The 18,359-nt window shown below is 45.4% G+C and overlaps 1 protein-coding gene across 1 annotated transcript; it reads left to right on the top strand.

The window, feature by feature from the left end:
* Window positions 1–251: 251 nt before the first annotated feature.
* On the top strand, window positions 252–1,392 carry LOC542851 (gamma-gliadin B-like; the record flags this gene model as incomplete). Its single annotated transcript, XM_044596595.1, is given in 2 exon segments — window positions 252–753; window positions 756–1,392. Coding segments are annotated over 2 exon segments (975 nt in total), but the record flags the coding sequence as incomplete, so codon positions are not given.
* Window positions 1,393–18,359: the final 16,967 nt, after the last annotated feature.

Genomic DNA, 18,359 nt, shown 5'->3' with positions numbered 1-18,359 from the left:
ATGTAGTGCCACCAAACACAAAAAACCAAATAATCAATTCGATAAGCATCGAATCACTTTTAAAATGGAAAGCAATAATGAAAAGAAACCTAATCATGGTAGCTATAAAAGAGCCCGCAATATGTAGACTCCATACCATCATCCATCCTTCACACAACTCGAGCACAATCATCAAATCCAAGTAAGTAATAGTTAACATAAATCCACCATGAAGACCTTACTCATCCTGACAATCATTGCGGTGGCACTAACTACCACCACCGCCAATATACAGGTCGACCCTAGTGGCCAAGTACAATGGCCACAACAACAACAACCATTCCCCCAGCCCCAACAACCATTCTCCCAACAACCACAACAAATTTTTCCCCAACCCCAACAAACATTCCCCCATCAACCACAACAAGCATTTCCCCAACCCCAACAAACATTCCCCCATCAACCACAACAACAATTTCCCCAGCCCCAGCAACCACAACAACCATTTCCCCAGCAACCACAACAACAATTTCCCCAGCCCCAACAACCACAACAACCATTTCCCCAGCAACCACAACAACAATTTCCCCAGCCCCAACAACCACAACAACCATTTCCCCAGCCCCAACAACCCCAACTACCATTTCCGCAACAACCACAACAACCATTCCCCCAGCCTCAACAACCCCAACAACCATTTCCCCAGTTACAGCAACCACAACAACCTTTACCCCAGCCCCAACAACCGCAACAACCATTCCCCCAGCAACAACAACCATTGATTCAGCCATACCTACAACAACAGATGAACCCCTGCAAGAATTACCTCTTGCAGCAATGCAACCCTGTGTCATTGGTGTCATCCCTCGTGTCAATGATCTTGCCACGAAGTGATTGCAAGGTGATGCGGCAACAATGTTGCCAACAACTAGCACAGATTCCTCAGCAGCTCCAGTGCGCAGCCATCCATGGCATCGTGCATTCCATCATCATGCAGCAAGAACAACAACAACAACAACAACAACAACAACAACAACAACAACAACAAGGCATACAGATCATGCGGCCACTATTTCAGCTCGTCCAGGGTCAGGGCATCATCCAACCTCAACAACCAGCTCAATTGGAGGTGATCAGGTCATTGGTATTGGGAACTCTTCCAACCATGTGCAACGTGTTTGTTCCACCTGAGTGCTCCACCACCAAGGCACCATTTGCCAGCATAGTCGCCGACATTGGTGGCCAATGAAAAATGCAAGCATTATGCTAATAGGTAGATGGATCATCGTTGCTTAGTTGATGCACCAATCGTTGTAACGATGAAAAATAAAGTGGTGTGCACCATCATGTGTGACCCCGACCAGTGCTAGTTCAAGCTTGGGAATAAAAGACAAACAAAGTTCTTGTTTGCTAGCATTGCTTGTCACTGTTCCATTCACTTTTTATTTCAATGTTCGTCCCTAACCGCAATACTAGCCTTAGACATCAATAGCTAGCAGCTTGTGATGGCAGGTTGCTATTTAATCTATCAATTAATGGTCGACCTATTAATCTAGTTAACAGGACAATTGATATATTAATTACTGCTCCCAAGCCGACCGAGTAGCTATCAGTTAACGATTTCCTAAATATTGCACGCAATAATAATTCACATATTTCAATGTCTAGAAGTAAATGGGCCATTTTAGCACCAAAACAAGCTCCTGATTAGAAACCATCCATCACTGTAAATGTCAATATGGATAATTTTGCATTGGTGCAATTTTGAGTTTGGTGGCATCAAAGCATTTTTCAAAAGCAATTCTTGAGGGGATTCCAAAGAGGTGAAAATGAAATTAAAGTTGCCACATGGTAAAAGATAAAGCATGCCATGAGCAAGAGGGAATATTGAGTCACAATAGCAAGCGCCGAACATGCAATTGGACTCTTGATATGGTTTCAGAGATGGAAACAATTTACACATGACAAGCAAAGCTTAAGTATCATAAGTTCTAATTGATTGTACAAATTTCTTTTACCTGTAGAATTCCTCAGTTGTTATCTCTTTAAACATGCATTGTGTATTGACTTGTCTCAAACTACGAACACAAAGCAAATATTACTTTTACAGCTCTGGACTCCAAACAGATGAGAAATCAGTCTGTGTAGAAGTTCCTTAGTAGGATATGTTCTGAATCAAGGAAATATTGAACAAATCTAGATTCTAATATAGTAGAAGGAAGAGCTGGAATAGGGGGAAACTGGAGCGCCTTATCCAGCCTCCTCTCTCTGTATTCTACATGGATATGGTCTTTTACATCTTAGCCCCCCAACGGTTGCATGTTCACACATATATATAACTCAATAGGATAAAATAGTTTTGACCAAAACAAATTTAATATTGTACTCATGTCTTGCATAGTTAAAGCTGAAAATCAGCATAACCAGTGGAAAGTTTGAAATACAAGTGTGGGAAACAAATAGTAGGATATATAAATGGAGTGTTTAAATTAAAAAAATTTAAAAAAATGGTATTTTTTGGTCGGTACAGGGATTTACCGAGGGGCATGAAAATACGTAGTAACTATGGGAAATCTTGAAATTTTGTCCGGTAACTAAAACCTTGCTTAACTTATAATATAGTGGCAATGCAAATGTCTGAAATCCATGGTAGATGTCAAGGGCTCCATTAAACATCACTTATTCAGAATAGAAGAAATGATATAGCAAATAAGCACCTTGATCCTGAAGTTCTGGCTTTAAATACTAGTAAAGTTGATTTATGCATTGGTATGGATGCTCAAGAGCAAAAAGATATTATTATGCATATGGTTGATGTTGAGAAACACTGGTAGAAAAAGAGGCTTCCGTCCAGCCCCATTAGTCGCGAAACTGTAGGAACCGCGACTAATGAAGTCTTTAGTCGCGGTTCGGCGGACGAACCGCGACCAAAGGCCTGGGCCCAGGGCGCTCGGTGGCCAGCTCGTGCACGTGAGGGGATTTAGTCGCGGTTGGCCAGACCAACCGCGACTAAAGGTGCCCAAAGGCCTTTAGTCGCGGTTGGCCAGGCCAACCGCGACTAAAGCTCCTCCCCTATATATACCGGTTCAGCACGCTCACTTAGCCATTTGGTGCCACTTCTCTTCACAAGCTTCACAAGGGGGTGTAGGTTTGCTTTTGGTTCCTCTTATGCACACAAGGTGTTTGATGAAATGCCCCAAGAGGGTGAAACAAACATGATATGAAGTGTTGGAGCCACACTTGAGGTTCCTCAGTTATTTTTTCCTCCTCGATCGCGGTTAGCAACTTGAACCTTTCATGCATGTGTGTCATTGATAAAATATGCATGTGTGTTGTTCATTGTTTAATTTCTATTGTTTATAGCTAGTTAGTTTAACAAATGCATGATGGTTAATTATATATTTTATATTATACGGTAACCGACTCTCCCGCGAGTTCACTACGGGTTTGAAAGATTTCCCCGCCGCCCCCTCTCGCCCTCGTACGCCGCCCGCCGGCCTCCCTCGCCCACCGCGCCGCCTCTCGCCCGCCCTCAACGCCGCCGGCCGGCCTCGCTGCCGCGCGCCCCTCTCTACAGAGAGCGAGATCGTGGAGAGAGAGAGAGAATTTTTTTTCTTTTTTTTTCTTTTTTTTTTCTTTTTTTTTGGTTTTTTTAATTTTAACTAGTTAATTAGTTTAATAAAAACGGTAAAGTAACTTAAAATTTGATAATTAACAAAAAAACATATATACGAAGAGGGGGCGGCGAGGGGGGCGGCGATGCGCGCGGTGTTTTTTTAGGGATCGAGAGGGGGCGGTGAGGGTTATACATGTGTGTTGTCCTCGCCTCCCTCTCCGTGACGCCGTCGTCTGCCGCCCCGTCTCGCGCTCTACCGCGACACCCTCTCCCACCCCTTCCTCGCCCCCTCCTTTTGCCACCGCCCTTTCGCCACCGCCACCGCCACCGCCCCCTTCTTCACTTAATTAATTTGTTTTTACTACATGTTTTCAGGACTGACATAATGGCGGACGATAGAGCTGACCCGATTATGGACAACTATGATCCGGACGGTGAAGCACATATGTTCGGCATCATAAACGGCGATATTCTATATGTGCCGACCAGACAAGAAGAAGATGATATCTCTTCTTATCTGAACCTTGACGGTGAAGATGAAGGGCGCCGTCAGCAAGATGATGCCGAACAAACGTCGATAAACGACGATCTTCAAATGGAAGTAGCAACCACCTCCGGCGCCGAGGTATATATATACATTGAGCCTCTGGTGATACAAACTAACTGATTTGAATAAATATGTGTGTACTAACGCGCGCGACTCTCTTTCTTATTTTAGCCCTCGGCCGGATCGTCGAAACAATCGAGTACGTCGTCAAAGCGTGGCGCAACCAAGACGATGAAACAAGGAGAAACATGCACCATCGAGGTTGTCGACAGTGCAACCAGCAGGCCGCTGGAGCCCCGCAAGAACGCCACCAAGTTTGTCAACCAATGCGGAGCCATTGTTAGAGACAACGTCTCGATCACCGTCCAGGAGTGGAATAAGCCAAAGAAGGCACGAATTGTTGGTTTCACTTTTGTCGATAAGAGAACAAAAAAAGATTGCTTCAAGAAACTTATGGAACATTTCGTTCTACCTCCGGAATACAACAAATTCGATGAGGAGGGTAACAAGATTGAGGAAAACAAGGAGAGGAGGAGGCTAGTCAAACAGTTCGCTCTTCATAAGATGGCCGACGCATTCCGGAAATTCAAGCAAAATCTAGCCCATGACTTTGTCAAGCAGAACAAGACTCCGGATTTCAAAGGACAATATGAGAAACTGAAACATGATTGGCCAGAATTTGTGAAGCAAAAGAAATCGGAGCAGTTCATTCAAATATCGAAAAAAAATAAGGAAAATGCGGCTAAGAAGGAGTACAATCATATTATGGGGCCAAGAGGGTATCGCCTTTGGGGGCCTAGGTGGGAGAAGATGGAGAACGAGCTGAGGGCGCGAGGAATCCGTCCAGGTACGGAGGGATGGGACCCAAGGGCCAAAAGCTGGTGGTACGGGCATGGGGGAACGCTGAACCCGGAGACAGGGGAGTGTGTTTACCGGGGCAAAATAATTAAACCCACCCAAGCCCTTATTGACGCAATGAGGGATGCTCAAGAGGGGAAGATCAAGTTCAACAGAGAGAACGACGCGCTGACAAAAGCCCTCGGGAATCCTGAACACGGAGGACGTGTACGAGGCATGGGGCACATTCCGTGGAAAATAAGGTTCCCCCAGAACGATGACCCGTACGGTTACAGAAGCCGGAAGAGAAAGATGGATCGGGAAGCAGATGTTGTGGCGCGGTTGGCATCGGAAATGGATGTGATGAAGAAAACCGTGAGTGTACTAGTAGCCGAAAGAGATGCAGCTCGGGCGCAGCATGAAGATCATCCAGCGAATCTCAGAAGCCAGCAGCGGAGAAGCAGTGTGGCTTCCACGGAGGCCCCACCGGCTGGTGCAGATGCACCGACGATCGAAATTACTGCACCGGAGCCTCTGGTGGTCGAAATTACTGCACCGGAGCCTCCTCGCTACCCCGTGGACGATATAAAGGAGATGAAAGAATGCCATCTGTATTATCCTATCGGGAACATGTCCATGAAGGTAGCCATCGGCAGTGCTTTACCATGTTTACCTGGAGCACTCCACCACAACAACCCCATTCAAGATGGCTATGCTCGTGTCACGGTGGAGGACATAGTCCAAGGGTTTGAGGACCTGGAGATTGACATTGCTACACCTGAAGGGGAGAAAAGACTTGGAGATGTCAAGCGCCATTTCATTCTATGGCAAAAGAAGTTTATCAAGTTTCCAGGCGAGGCGCCAAGGACAACAAGTCCACCCCCCTACGGTGGTGGCGGTTCACCTACACCTCCGTCACGTCAGCCGACGCCCCCCAGTCCACAACGTCCGGTGGGTGATCAGACGCCGCCCCCCAGTCCTCGTCCGGCGGGTGATCAGACGCCGCCCCCCAATTCACCTCCGGCAAAGAAGCAGAAGCAGTCCTGGATTATTAACCCGGACCCTTATGTACCTAAGACCACAAAGGTACCGGAGCCATCACTGAAGCCTCTCCCCACAAGGCCTTGGGAACGTAGTGCCGAGGAAACTGCCGCGGCCGCGGCTGCTGATCATGAGAAATGGAAGGCGGACTGCAAGAAGAAAAGAGAGCCCGAGCCCAAGCCAGTATTTTCTGATGAGCAAAAGAAGTGGGCTAAGTCATTTTTGAGCACACCGTCCCAAGCCGCGAAGAATCTGCCTGACGACTATGCACGTGAACTTCGTAGGCAGGCACTCATGTTGAAGGAGAAGAAAGAGCGGGCGGAGAACCAGGAGAACAAAGCCTTGGAGGAGGCCGAGAAAACGGAATTAGAAAGTAAAAAAAGCGGGAAACGAGTTGCCCAGCTCGGGGAACAAAGTAAACAATCGATTGCCCCGCTTATAGTGAAAGCCGCCGGTCCGGATGACCCCGATATCATAGCAGCTGCGGCAGCACATGGATTGACTGTAACGAGTGCCAGAGAACAAGCGGCCAACTTAGGTATTACTCTTCGTGAACTGTTAGGCCTTGATGAGGCGCCAGTGAAGGAGGTAGTAATTACATATGTGAAGAATGGGCCTCTCGTCGAGCCTGCGCAGGAAGAGGATCTACCTCCACAAATGAAAGGTCTACTGAAATGGTACAAGGGTTACATAAAAAATAAAAACGCCAAAGAATATATTTATGCGGAAGTTAGATATGAGCATCACTTCAAACATTACTATGTACAAATTCATCTGAGTGAATTGTTCCAGCTTTTCAATCTGCGCGAGCTCGACAAATCTATCATCAGTTGCTACGTTCTGTAAGTGATTTATTTCTACCCATCTCGTTCATATTGCCTGCACTATATATATGTCCTAACTATATTGTTGTGTCCGCTATTATACATGTAGAATGAAGATTAAGGAATGCAGAGTAAGGAACATCCATGATGTTGGGTTCATTGACCCACACATCGTTAATGGATATGTGTTGGAGCATCACCCCGCCGACATGGAGGCAGACCTGTGGCAGTTTCTTACAAAGCAGGAACTCAAAAGTGATATTCTATTTCCTTACCATTTTGGGTGAGTGTTTCTGTCTTGAGCACATTCTCTTTTGTTTACTCCATGCATGGTATGTGGCCGGCTAATCGATGAGTTATGCATGACGTACTGTGCATGTATCGTGTCCGCAGGTTCCACTGGATTCTGCTAGTAATTAAAGTTGACACCTCAGAATGTCTCGTCCACGACTCTCTAAATAAGGATCCAAAGCTTTGGGGCGGCATGAGAAGAATGCTGCAGAAGTAATTATTTTCATTCATTTGCGCTCTATATCGATCAGCCTATTTCGTTCATTTCCTAATATCAAGTAACTAATAACTCTCTTGTTCATTTAATTTTCTTTGCCTCGTAGGGTTTGGAGACGGTTCGTAGATACAAAGGTCGGTGAATTCAAAAAAGAGCTAGAATTCAAAAGGTCAAAGGCAAAGAATGGTGAGGATATTCAGCCAGCGGGGACCAATCTATGTGCATACTATGTCTGTGAGATGATCCGGAGATACACCTCTGAGCGGCGGGTTCCAAGTGATACCAATGCTCAGAGGAATAACCTCCGGATGATGCTTAGTCCAGAAGCTCGCTTCCGACCACTTCAAGAGGAACTAGCTGGATGGTTCAGGAGGGAAGTCCTCCATCCTAAAGGAGAACACCATTACGAGGACGTAGAACTTTATATGCATTAAATTATGTATGGAAATTTGTTCAAAATTGTATATGGTCATCCGATGATATTGAATATATATTGTATATTCCTCTTGAATTCTTTTTGGTTCTAATTTCAAATTTGTTTGAAATTGTACATTCATATGCATGTATGTAGTACCGTAGAATATGTGAAACTCCTTCAAAATTAAAATAAAGCACAAAAGAAATAAAACAATACAAATTAAACAGAAAACAGGTTTGGGGGGGGGGGGCTAAAACCCTAAACCTGCGGTGGCCTTTAGTCGCGGTTGGCCAGAAGAACCGCGACTAAAGGTCCTCCGCCCCGACGGCCGCCTGGTGCCCACGTGGACGGGCCTTTAGTCGCGGTTCTTAAGCAACCGCGACTAAAGGGGGGGGGCCTTTAGTCGCGCCTGTTTGGTCGCGGTTGCGCAACCGCGACTAATGGTAGTTGCGAACCGCGACCAAAGGCCCTTTTTCCACCAGTGAAAGCTCGTGGTCTCAAGTTTGCGGATGATAACCCGGAGATTGTTCTCCCTGATAGTTTAGATTTGGAAAATATAGATGATAAGAGTACCCAGGGTGTAAACGACAACTCGGCCATCAATGGTGCTGGGGGCACTGCAGGACCATTGATTAAAAACCCTGTTCTGAACACCAAGAAGAAGCCATGTGGCTTATCACACCCTTTTAAGATCAAATGATCGGAGCCTTTTGGAATATTAGGGGTATGGGTCAAACAGGGAAAAATCAGTGCCTTGGTGATTTTATTAATAACAACCATGTGGACTTTGTGTGTTTCTTTGAAACCAAAAAAGAGAAAATTGATAGTCATATTCTCAAATACATTTCTGGTAGAGAGGATTTTGTTTGGCAGCTCTTACCTGCAGAGAAGACTGCTGGGGGGATCCTTATGGGTCTGAAGAATGATTTGTTTGAAATCATAGGATTCATAAATAGAAAAATTTGCATTATTGCCACTGTTAAAAATAAGAGCGATGGGTACATTTGGCATCTAGTGGCTGTGTATGGCACTTCTTATAATGAAGATAAGTTAGAGTTCATTGCTGAATTGCATGATATTATGGATAATCTCACATACCCAGTTTTGATGGGAGGAGATTTTAACCTGGTTAGATCAATTGATGATAAGAACAATGGGATTATCAATAGTCAATTTTCTTACCTTTTTAATGAGTGGATAAATAAGTGGTCCCTTATGGAGATCAAGATTGCTAATAGGAAGTTTACTTGGAGTAATAATCAAAACAACCCTATCTTTGCTGCGATTGATAGAATTTTTACTTCTGGTACCTGGGATACTAAATTCCCTCTTTCGGTGGTAACTGCACTTCCACGCATTGGAAGTGATCATATGCCTCTTATTTTGGACACGGGAGCTCGGAGGGTTACCTCCCCAAAATTGTTTCGATTTGAAAAATGGTGGCTTGACCACCCGGATTTTAAAACCATGGTGATCAAAACGTGGAGCTGTTCAGCTCCTGGCAAGTCAGCCATTGACATTTGGATGAACAAGTGTAGATTATTTAGGAAAAAAGCGAGAGGTTGGAGTATCAATGTAGAGGCTGGGATGAAAAACAAGAAAAGAGAGCTTCTGCTCGAATTTGATATCCTTGATGTCTTCTCCGAGAGGAATCAAATTAGTGATGTAGACAGATCCATAATGGAGGAGATTAAGAAAGAACTCACGGATATCTGGAACAAAGAAGAGACTGCCTTTTGGCAGCATTCCAGAGATCGTAGAATTGTGGATGGTGACAAGAACAACGCATATTTTCAGGCATTGGCTAATCATAGGCATAGGAAAAATCATTTGACTGAATTAATTGGAGACAATGGTCCTGTTTACACTACCAAGGAGATGTTATATGTAGCTACTTCCTTTTATAAGAACCTATTTGGTACAGAGGATAAACTTAATGTGCACCTTGGCCTTCCTTCTGGGAGGAGGACGATTTAGTTACTAATGAAGAGAACGATCTTCTTCAAAGGAATTTTTCTGAAGAAGAAATTAAGGAAGCTATTTTTGGGTCCTATGCACATGGGGCTCCTGGTCCGGATGGTTTGTCCTTTCTCTTCTACCAAACCTTCTGGGATGTGATCAAAAATGATTTTATGGCGTTAGTCAGGGACTTTGAAGATGGGAAACTAGACATGTGGAGATTAAACTTTGCTTTGATTGTTCTTATTCCTAAAGAGGCTGATGCCAGGGAAATGAAGAAATTTAGGCCAATTAGTCTTAGTAATTGCGGTGTGAAAGATTTTCTCCAAAGCTATGACTAACAGGGTCTCTCCTGTGGGTCGTAGATTAATTTCCACCAACCAAACAACGTTTATTAAGGGGAGATATATTTTGGAGAGCGGGGTTATGGCTCATGAAGTGATCCATGAGGTTAAGAAATCTGGATCTCAGGGTTTAGTCCTTAAACTGGATTATGAAAAGGCTTACGATCGAGCCAACTGGGATTTTTTATTTGAAATGCTGCAATCTAGGGGTTTCTGCCCCAAGTGGATTTCATGGATAAAAAGTACTTTAATTGATAGTACGTTTGCGGTACGGATTAATGACACTAATGGGAACTATTTCATTGGAGGGAAAGGGCTTAAACAGGGGGACCCACACTCCCCATTATTGTTTAACTTGGTAGCCGCCGTTTTTACTAAAATGCTTAAAAAAGCTGCTTCACAAGATTTGATTGCTGGGCTTCTGCCCAATATAATTCCAAGGGGGGTGGTGAGTCTGCAATATGCAGACGACACTATCCTCTTCTTGGAAAACTCTGTCCATAAAGCCAGAAATTTTAAATGGTATTTGTCCTGCTTTGAAGCTTTATCAGGAATGAAATTTAATTTTCATAAAAGTGAGCTGATGACTATTAATATGGAAGACTCAGCTGCTAATGAATTTGCCCAGATTTTCTGTTGTAAGAAAGGATCTTTTCCAATTAAGTATTTAGGAGTTCCTCTGCACTATGATAATTTGAGGAGAGAAGATATCCAACCCATTATTGACAGGATTATTAAAGGCATCTCTGGGTGGCATGGGAGATATCTTACATATAGAGGGAAGATTGTCTTATTGTGTGCATGTTTGATTAGCATTCCTGCTTATCTTATGTCTGTTATCAAGTTTCCTAAGTGGGCTATCAATGACATCAACTCTCAGATGGCACATTTCTTTTGAGGGGATGAGGGAGACCATCACAAGTATCATTTAGCTAACTGGGGACTTGTTACTAGGAAAAAAGAGTTTGGGGGATTGGGGATACCCAATATCAAAGAATTTAACATGGCCCTACTTGCTTCCTGGGGTAAGAGGTTCTTTGATGACACAGATTCAGATTGGAAAAAAAATTGTTGCATAAATATAGGGTGAACTCTCCTAATCTTCTCTGGACAAAAGGTGATGGGGGCTCTACCTTCTGGAAGAGCATCACCTGGGCCTTGTCTGCTACCAAAAACTTTTACAAATGGAGACTGGGCAATGGTGAATTAATTAACTTTTGGCATGATATCTGGGTAGGGGAATGTTCCTTGAAGACACAATTCTGGGACCTTTTCTGCATATGTAATCAAACTGAATGCACTGTTGCTCAGGTGTGGGATGGTGTGAACCTTAAACTAACATTCAGGAGATGTGTTGATAAAGAGGGTTTAGCCCGCTGGAACCTATTGCTGGGTACTGTAAAACATTTTACTTTGTCAACTGAATCTGATATGTCAATCTGGACATTAGAACCAAATGGCATTTATTCAGTTAAATCCTTTTACCATCATATTAACTTTGGGGGGGTAGCTTCTGCTATCAGAGATGATTTATGGAAGGTCCTCTGTCCTCAAAAGATTCATGTGTTCCTATGGTTGTGTGTGCACAACAAAATTCTGACTAGAGACAATCTTGCCAAACGAAAAAATGTGGAAGATCCTTCCTGTCTCTTCTGTACCGAACCTGAATCTGTGCAACACTTGCTTTTTGATTGTGTGGTTGCTCGCCATGTTTGGGATTTTTTATCTGAACTTTTTGAGACAGAAAGAATAGTCAATTTTGAAAATATCTTTGCCTTCTGGCACATGCATAAGAAAAAACCTATTCTGAATATGGTAATTGCTGCTTCCTTGTGGAGTCTATGGAGACTGAGAAACAATTTCTGTTTTTAGGGACAAAAGTGGAAAAATATAAACTGCATTCTTGCAAAACTAAGCTGTTATTTGCACCAATGGAAAGTTCTCTGCGACGATGCCCAAGCTACTCTACTCCAAAGATGTATCCTGTTGCTGGACAAGCGGCGTGGGGAGCTGATGCGAATTGCCTGGAGCTGAAGCAGGGGAGGGACGCGTGATAAAACAGGAGGAAGGAGAGAGAGGAAGGAGCTGTTGGCTGGCTTCGATTTCACTCTTTCTGTTGTTTTTCATGGGTCCTGTAATAAAGAGTAGTTGCTGAATAGAGTTTCTTATGGTACTGCTTCCGTGAGCTGTGAGAGAACTTCTGCTCTCAGTCGAGTTGGGTGGCGTAGTTCCCCCATTGGTAGTAACTTTTAGTTTCGGTCCAAAACTGGATGTTGTCTGTTCTGCTTCGATATATAATATTGGGGCAGGGGGGGGGGGCAACCCCTTTCTTTCAAAAAAAAAAGCACCTTAGTGATATTAACGGGCGTTCTCAGATTGTCAGTTGTTTGCATAGTGCACCACATGTTAATTCGTTTCATCAAGCAGTTGAAACAATTATATGTGCACAAATTGTGTTAGCATAAGGAAACGAATCGCCCTGATGGCTGCATATTATCCTGCAAGGACTTGGCTTGTACTCCCTCATGTGCGTCATCGCTCATCTTTCAGAATATTATTGATGCTTCTAGAATTTGAATAAACCATATCATTTGATTTTCTTATACAAAGGATGGCATATTACATCACATCCATCAGTTAGAGAACAATCTATAATTAATCAACAAAGTTCATGGATCCAACACCGACTTTGTCTAAACAAATAGTACCTTAGATAACAATGTCTGATAGAGCACTTTCATTGGTACGGTGTTGTGTCACAGGATAGGCCTGCAATCAAAACATCTTGAATTGTTCAGTCCTGGCCTCTAAAAATTTCGGAACATTAAATTTTATATAGAATTAGCCAGGTTTGTAAATTGCAATCTGAGAGGAGGCACACCATTCCTCAAACCCAATAGGGCATTTGGATCTAAGCATCAAACAGAATGACCAGACGCTTAATAAAATGCGCGCACAAACAGAACCTCATCTAGTAAATCTTACCTCGAATGAAAACTTTGAAGCACGAGCACAAAACAGACATGAGATCTACCAGCTTCCCTGTGGTAACCGTGGCACAGTGTAGCGAGTTTCTTTCCCCAGCTCAGCATCACACCAATTACATGGAGATAGAAGGTCGGCAAGATCGAAACTAAGCAACATGGATGGCAGACCCGGCGTATAGGAAAGCACGCGGACATGGGCGTGGCGTTACAGCTGCTAAGAGCACGGAGACGAACGCCCACGGAGGATAGCCTGGGATGGATGCCAACGACGCGTGCGGCCACCGCAGCCCCCATGGAAGAACGCAACAAGGAAATGTAAAGGAAAGAAGGGATCCGTCGTGGGGGGCCGCGGATGAACAGTAGAGGACAAATGACGAGGCACACATGTAGTGTAATCTCACCGACGTGACGCACGACGGCGGCGGCGCAGCATCGAGTAACAGGGAGCAACCCGCGATAGGGCTGGAGATTAAAATTCGAGACGAACTGCCACGCGGGAGCGAAGGAATCAGGCTAGAAAGGTTTTCCAATTGACCGGACCTCTTCATGGCCCGATTAACCATGTGACTGGCCGCTCGCTCGGCGGAGCAGCGGCCCGTGTACCATGTGAAAGGATTAATTAGCATAAAGAAGCTAGGGGATGACCGAGCGAAAATCCTAGACGTCTATCAAAGTGATCTGACAGTTGAGGACTTCAAATCAGTGTGAGGGCTCCTAGCTAGCTGCATTTTACTGTTTTGTAATTGCAAGTCCTATGTGTTACCTTAATGTGTGCAATCGTACAAATGCCACAAATGGTAGCACAAAATTTAACACAGATATGTACAACCAATCTTTATACTATTTCACTAATTAATGCCATAAACCAAATAACTACTCAACACAGATGTGCAGATGCAACGAGTCATGTAGAAACAACTCATAGCACAGAGTGTCATATTTGCCAACAAATTACTACAATTTTTGTATTAGACAGGTCGAACTAATAGTCAATATGATGACGGAGATGCTGATGTATCCGGTGGAGAGGCGGGGACGTTAGCGTTAGAGAGGATGCATGTCAGACAGCAATGGAGGTTTTTAGCCTTGGGGGAACCGCCCCTCTCGCCCTCCTTTCTTATTGGGACTTCTTCTAATGTTGTAGTCTATGACCGGTTGGTCCCACCTATCAGTACAAAGGGAAAATGGGACTCGAACAAGTGACCTCGAGCTAGGCAACATGCCGCGCTAGTCAATACACCCTCCACTTTTTAATATCTAACACACATAACAATGTTTAATGTGTAGTAAAGAAACATCCTCGTCGAATATCCATTCATGAGCCAAGGCTTATCTGCACCTGGTCAACAAAACAATTCATAAATAATTGCAATCTGAGAGGAGAGGCACACCATTCCTCAAACCCTATAGGGCATTTGGATCTAAGCATCAAACAGAATGACCAGACGCTGAATAAAATGCGCGCACAAACAGAACCTCATCTAGTAAATCTTACCTCAAATAAAATTTTTGAAGCACGAGCACAAAACAGATATGAGATCTGCCAGCTTCCGTGTGGTAACCGTGGCACAGGGTAGCGAATTTCTTTCCCCAGCTCAGCATCACACCAATTGCATGGAGATAGAAGGTCGGCAAGATCGAAACTAAGCAACGTGGATGGCAGACCTGGCGTATAGGAAAGCACACGCGGACATGGGCGTGGTGTTACAGCTGCTAAGAGAACGGAGACGAACGCCCACGGAGGATAGCCTGGGATGGATGCCGACTGTTACAATAAATCTGAGGCGCTCCGTCGATTTACCAAAGACCAAGCAACCACACAAACACGACACCAAAATTTGTTAATAAGGTTCATCATCATGACTATATCCCCGAGGCATGATTACGGGCGCTCCTCCTCGTGACACCGTCACAATACCGCACACCCCGGCCGCCCGGGCGCCGGCACACGCCGCCGGCTCCCCCGCGTGCCCGTGCTATTATGTTGGCATAGGTTACATCGTGTGTCTACCCCTGATATATATGAGAGGCCTAGGATGCATGTGTCCTATTAGGACACAACTCCTACCCTGTCTACACACAATCCAAAACCAAGTCCAACTGTCACCTACCTCGTACAATAATATTCGCCACAACTCTAACAAACTCCACCTTGGCGAATATTCTCCACCACCTTGAATTCGTCCGTGCGTCAAACCTCCACGTACATTGGACTTGAGATACGTCATGAGCACCGCTGCTACTCCCAGACTTCACGTGACTCCACCTGCAACTGTAGTCCCTTCTCATCTTCTTCACAGTCAACACTCGAGCAAAATTAAGTTCCTCATTACTCTACCTTGTGCTTCCAACTTCCAGAGTATCCGTTCAACGACATCACACACCGATCACTGTCTGCGTGAAAATGAACAACTCACATATTGGATGCCACATATAAGAGTTACCCGAACTCAACATCACTGCTCTTTCTTAACCGTCTGTCTGAAAGTTGAAGGAATTTCACCGTCACCCTGTGTCATCCTGAGTCAAATTCGCAGTTGTCTCATCCTTTTTTTTCCTGGATAGTCTCTGGCATGTCCCCACAGCTATAGCACTCCACCTCCTTCTGTCTTGTCATCCGCACCTTGCCATGTGCACCGAGCATCACAGAATATACGGCCATGTACTCTCTCTTCTTTGACAATTTCAGACTTTCCGCCACTTTATCAGATTCTCCATGGTCAACTCCTGTCCATCAACCGGCACCGGTAGACCTAGTCACCAACTTGAATCCGGTACTCGTCAACACTGCTTCAGCACCCTCTGCACACTTTATCTGACCACATCTCTGATGACCAATGCCTTGGCCTGTCGCTGTGTCCCGTGCTTACCGCACGCCTCGCCGCTATCACGGTGTCGAGTCTCTGCTGTCCTAGTCGAGTCTCTCGGGTAGCTAGCCCACACTGCCTCAACCCCCCCCACTGCAGAGAACCATCGATCATCACCGACCGATGCCGAGTATCATGTCTCCATCAGACCATTGGGCCCCAGTCCGATCCACGTGTCTCTCACTATCCCGCTGAAATAGGCTTCGACTCTCCATGCATTTACGCTGTAGCCCCTCCATCAGCACAGAGTGAAGTCGTCCATAAGACCCCAGCTCCACCTTCAATATGACTTCATGGTGGTTGTACGTGCCACCCTCCCGCGCCCTGCGACTTCAAGTTCTTATGTGCACCGTCTTGAATCAATCCCGTGCCATAGTCTGTCGAAACCGCACAAGCCCTCAGGCCTGCACCACGTGTTTCCACGCCCCAGAAGTTGGACACCATCAGCATCACGCTCCTATGTCGTCGTCGCTGAAATCACCGCCGTCTTCTACTTTGACCAACATCCCCGTCGATCCATCAGACTATCCAGTCCGACCCAGACGAAATTATCCGACTGCAATCATGTTCCACCCTACGTCGTGTCCGCCCAGCACTTCTCCATGCATTGCTTGACACCATGTGTTTGCATGATCTGCATAACGCACTCTAGACTTCTCCAAGCCTTATGCGCATGTCGTAGTCCTGCCATCAACATGATAGAAACACGTTGTAATTAGCAACACATCCAAAAGAAAAAATAACTTTCAGGTAGCCTCCGTGGTGCACCAAGCATGTGCCACAACTCCCAATGTCATTATCTTTCATGCTGCTATCCATGCCACGTAAACTCCATCACCGTGTGCAGGTTACTCTTTTTTCCAGCAACAAAATCTTGCGTTATCCTTGGCAGCCCTGTCCGTCTTCGCGTCACGCTGGTCCTGGAACCCAGTGCACACTTAGGCAACCACGCCTTGGCCTAGCCCTTGTTCGGTCCGCCTCGGCCAGAGCCACGCGCCTGCCCTAGTACAGCCGCTCCGAGACGTAAGACTCCTGCCGCCGCACGCGGGTTGCTTTTTCCGATCTCGTCGAGAGAGCACCAGACGACCTCCGCGGAACATCACTTCCGCACATCGTCTTTGTCCCGAAACATGACGACGATCCATCCTCCAGATCAACAATCGGCGACCTTCTCGAACCTTTTTCATGATACCACTTGTTAGAATAAATCCGAGGTGCTCCGTCGATCTACCAAGGACTAAGCAACTACACAAGCACGACACCGAGATTTGTTAACGAGGTTCACTATCATGGCTACATCTCCGGGGCATGACTACGGGCGCTCCTCCCCGTGACACCGTCACAATACCGCACACCCCGGCCGCCCGGGCGCCGGCACACGCCGCCGGCTCCCCGCGTGCCCGTGCTATTATGTTGGCATAGGTTACATCATCTGTCTATCCCCGATATATATGAGAGGCCTACGATAAAAGTGTCCTATTAGGACACAAATCCTACCCTATCTACACACAGTCCAAAACCAAGTCCAACTGTAACCTACCTCGTACAATAATATTCGACACAACTCTAACACCGATGACTCGTGCGGCCACCGCAGCCCCCATGGAAGAACGCAACAGGGAAATGTAAAGGAAAGAAGGGATCTGTCGTGGGGGCCGCGGATGAACAGTAGAGGACAAATGACGAGGCACGCGTGTAGTGTAATCTCACCGACGTGACGCACGACGGCGGCGGCGCAGCATCGAGTGACAGGGAGCAACCCGCGATAGGGCTAGAGATTAAAATTCGAGACGAACTGCCACGCGGGAGCGAAGGAATCAGGCTAGAAAGGTTTTCCAATTGATGGGACCTCTTCATGGCCCGATTAACCATGTGACTGGCCGCTCGCTCGGCGGAGCAGCGGCCCGTGTACCATGTGAAAGGATTAATTAGCATAAAGAAGCTAGGGGATGACCGAGCGAAAATCCTAGACGTCTATCAAAGTGATCTGACAGTTGAGGACTTCAAATCAGTGTGAAGGCTCCTAGCTAGCTGCATTTTACTGTTTTGTAATTGCAAGTCCTATGTGTTACCTTAATGTGTGCAATCGTACAAATGCTACAAATGGTAGCACAAAATTTAACACAGATATGAACAACCAATCTTTATACTATTTCACTAATTAATGCCGTAAACCAAATAACTACTCAACACAGATGTGCAGATGCAACCAGTCATGTAGAAACAACTCATAGCACAGAGTGTCATATTTGCCAACAAATTACTACAATGTTTGTATTAGATAGGTCAGACTAATAGTCAAGATGATGACGGAGATGTTGATGTATCAGGTGGAGAGGCGGGGACGCTAGCGTTAGAGAGGATGCATGGCAGACAACAATGGAGGTTTTTAGCCTTGGGGGAACCGCCCCTCTCCCCCGACGGCCCAATAA

This window comes from Triticum aestivum, chromosome 1A (genome assembly GCF_018294505.1).
Source record: "Triticum aestivum cultivar Chinese Spring chromosome 1A, IWGSC CS RefSeq v2.1, whole genome shotgun sequence".
Taxonomy (NCBI): Eukaryota; Viridiplantae; Streptophyta; class Magnoliopsida; order Poales; family Poaceae; genus Triticum; species Triticum aestivum.
The sequence above is the reverse complement of the archived record's forward strand: the minus strand, read 5'-3'. Positions and strand labels throughout refer to the sequence as shown.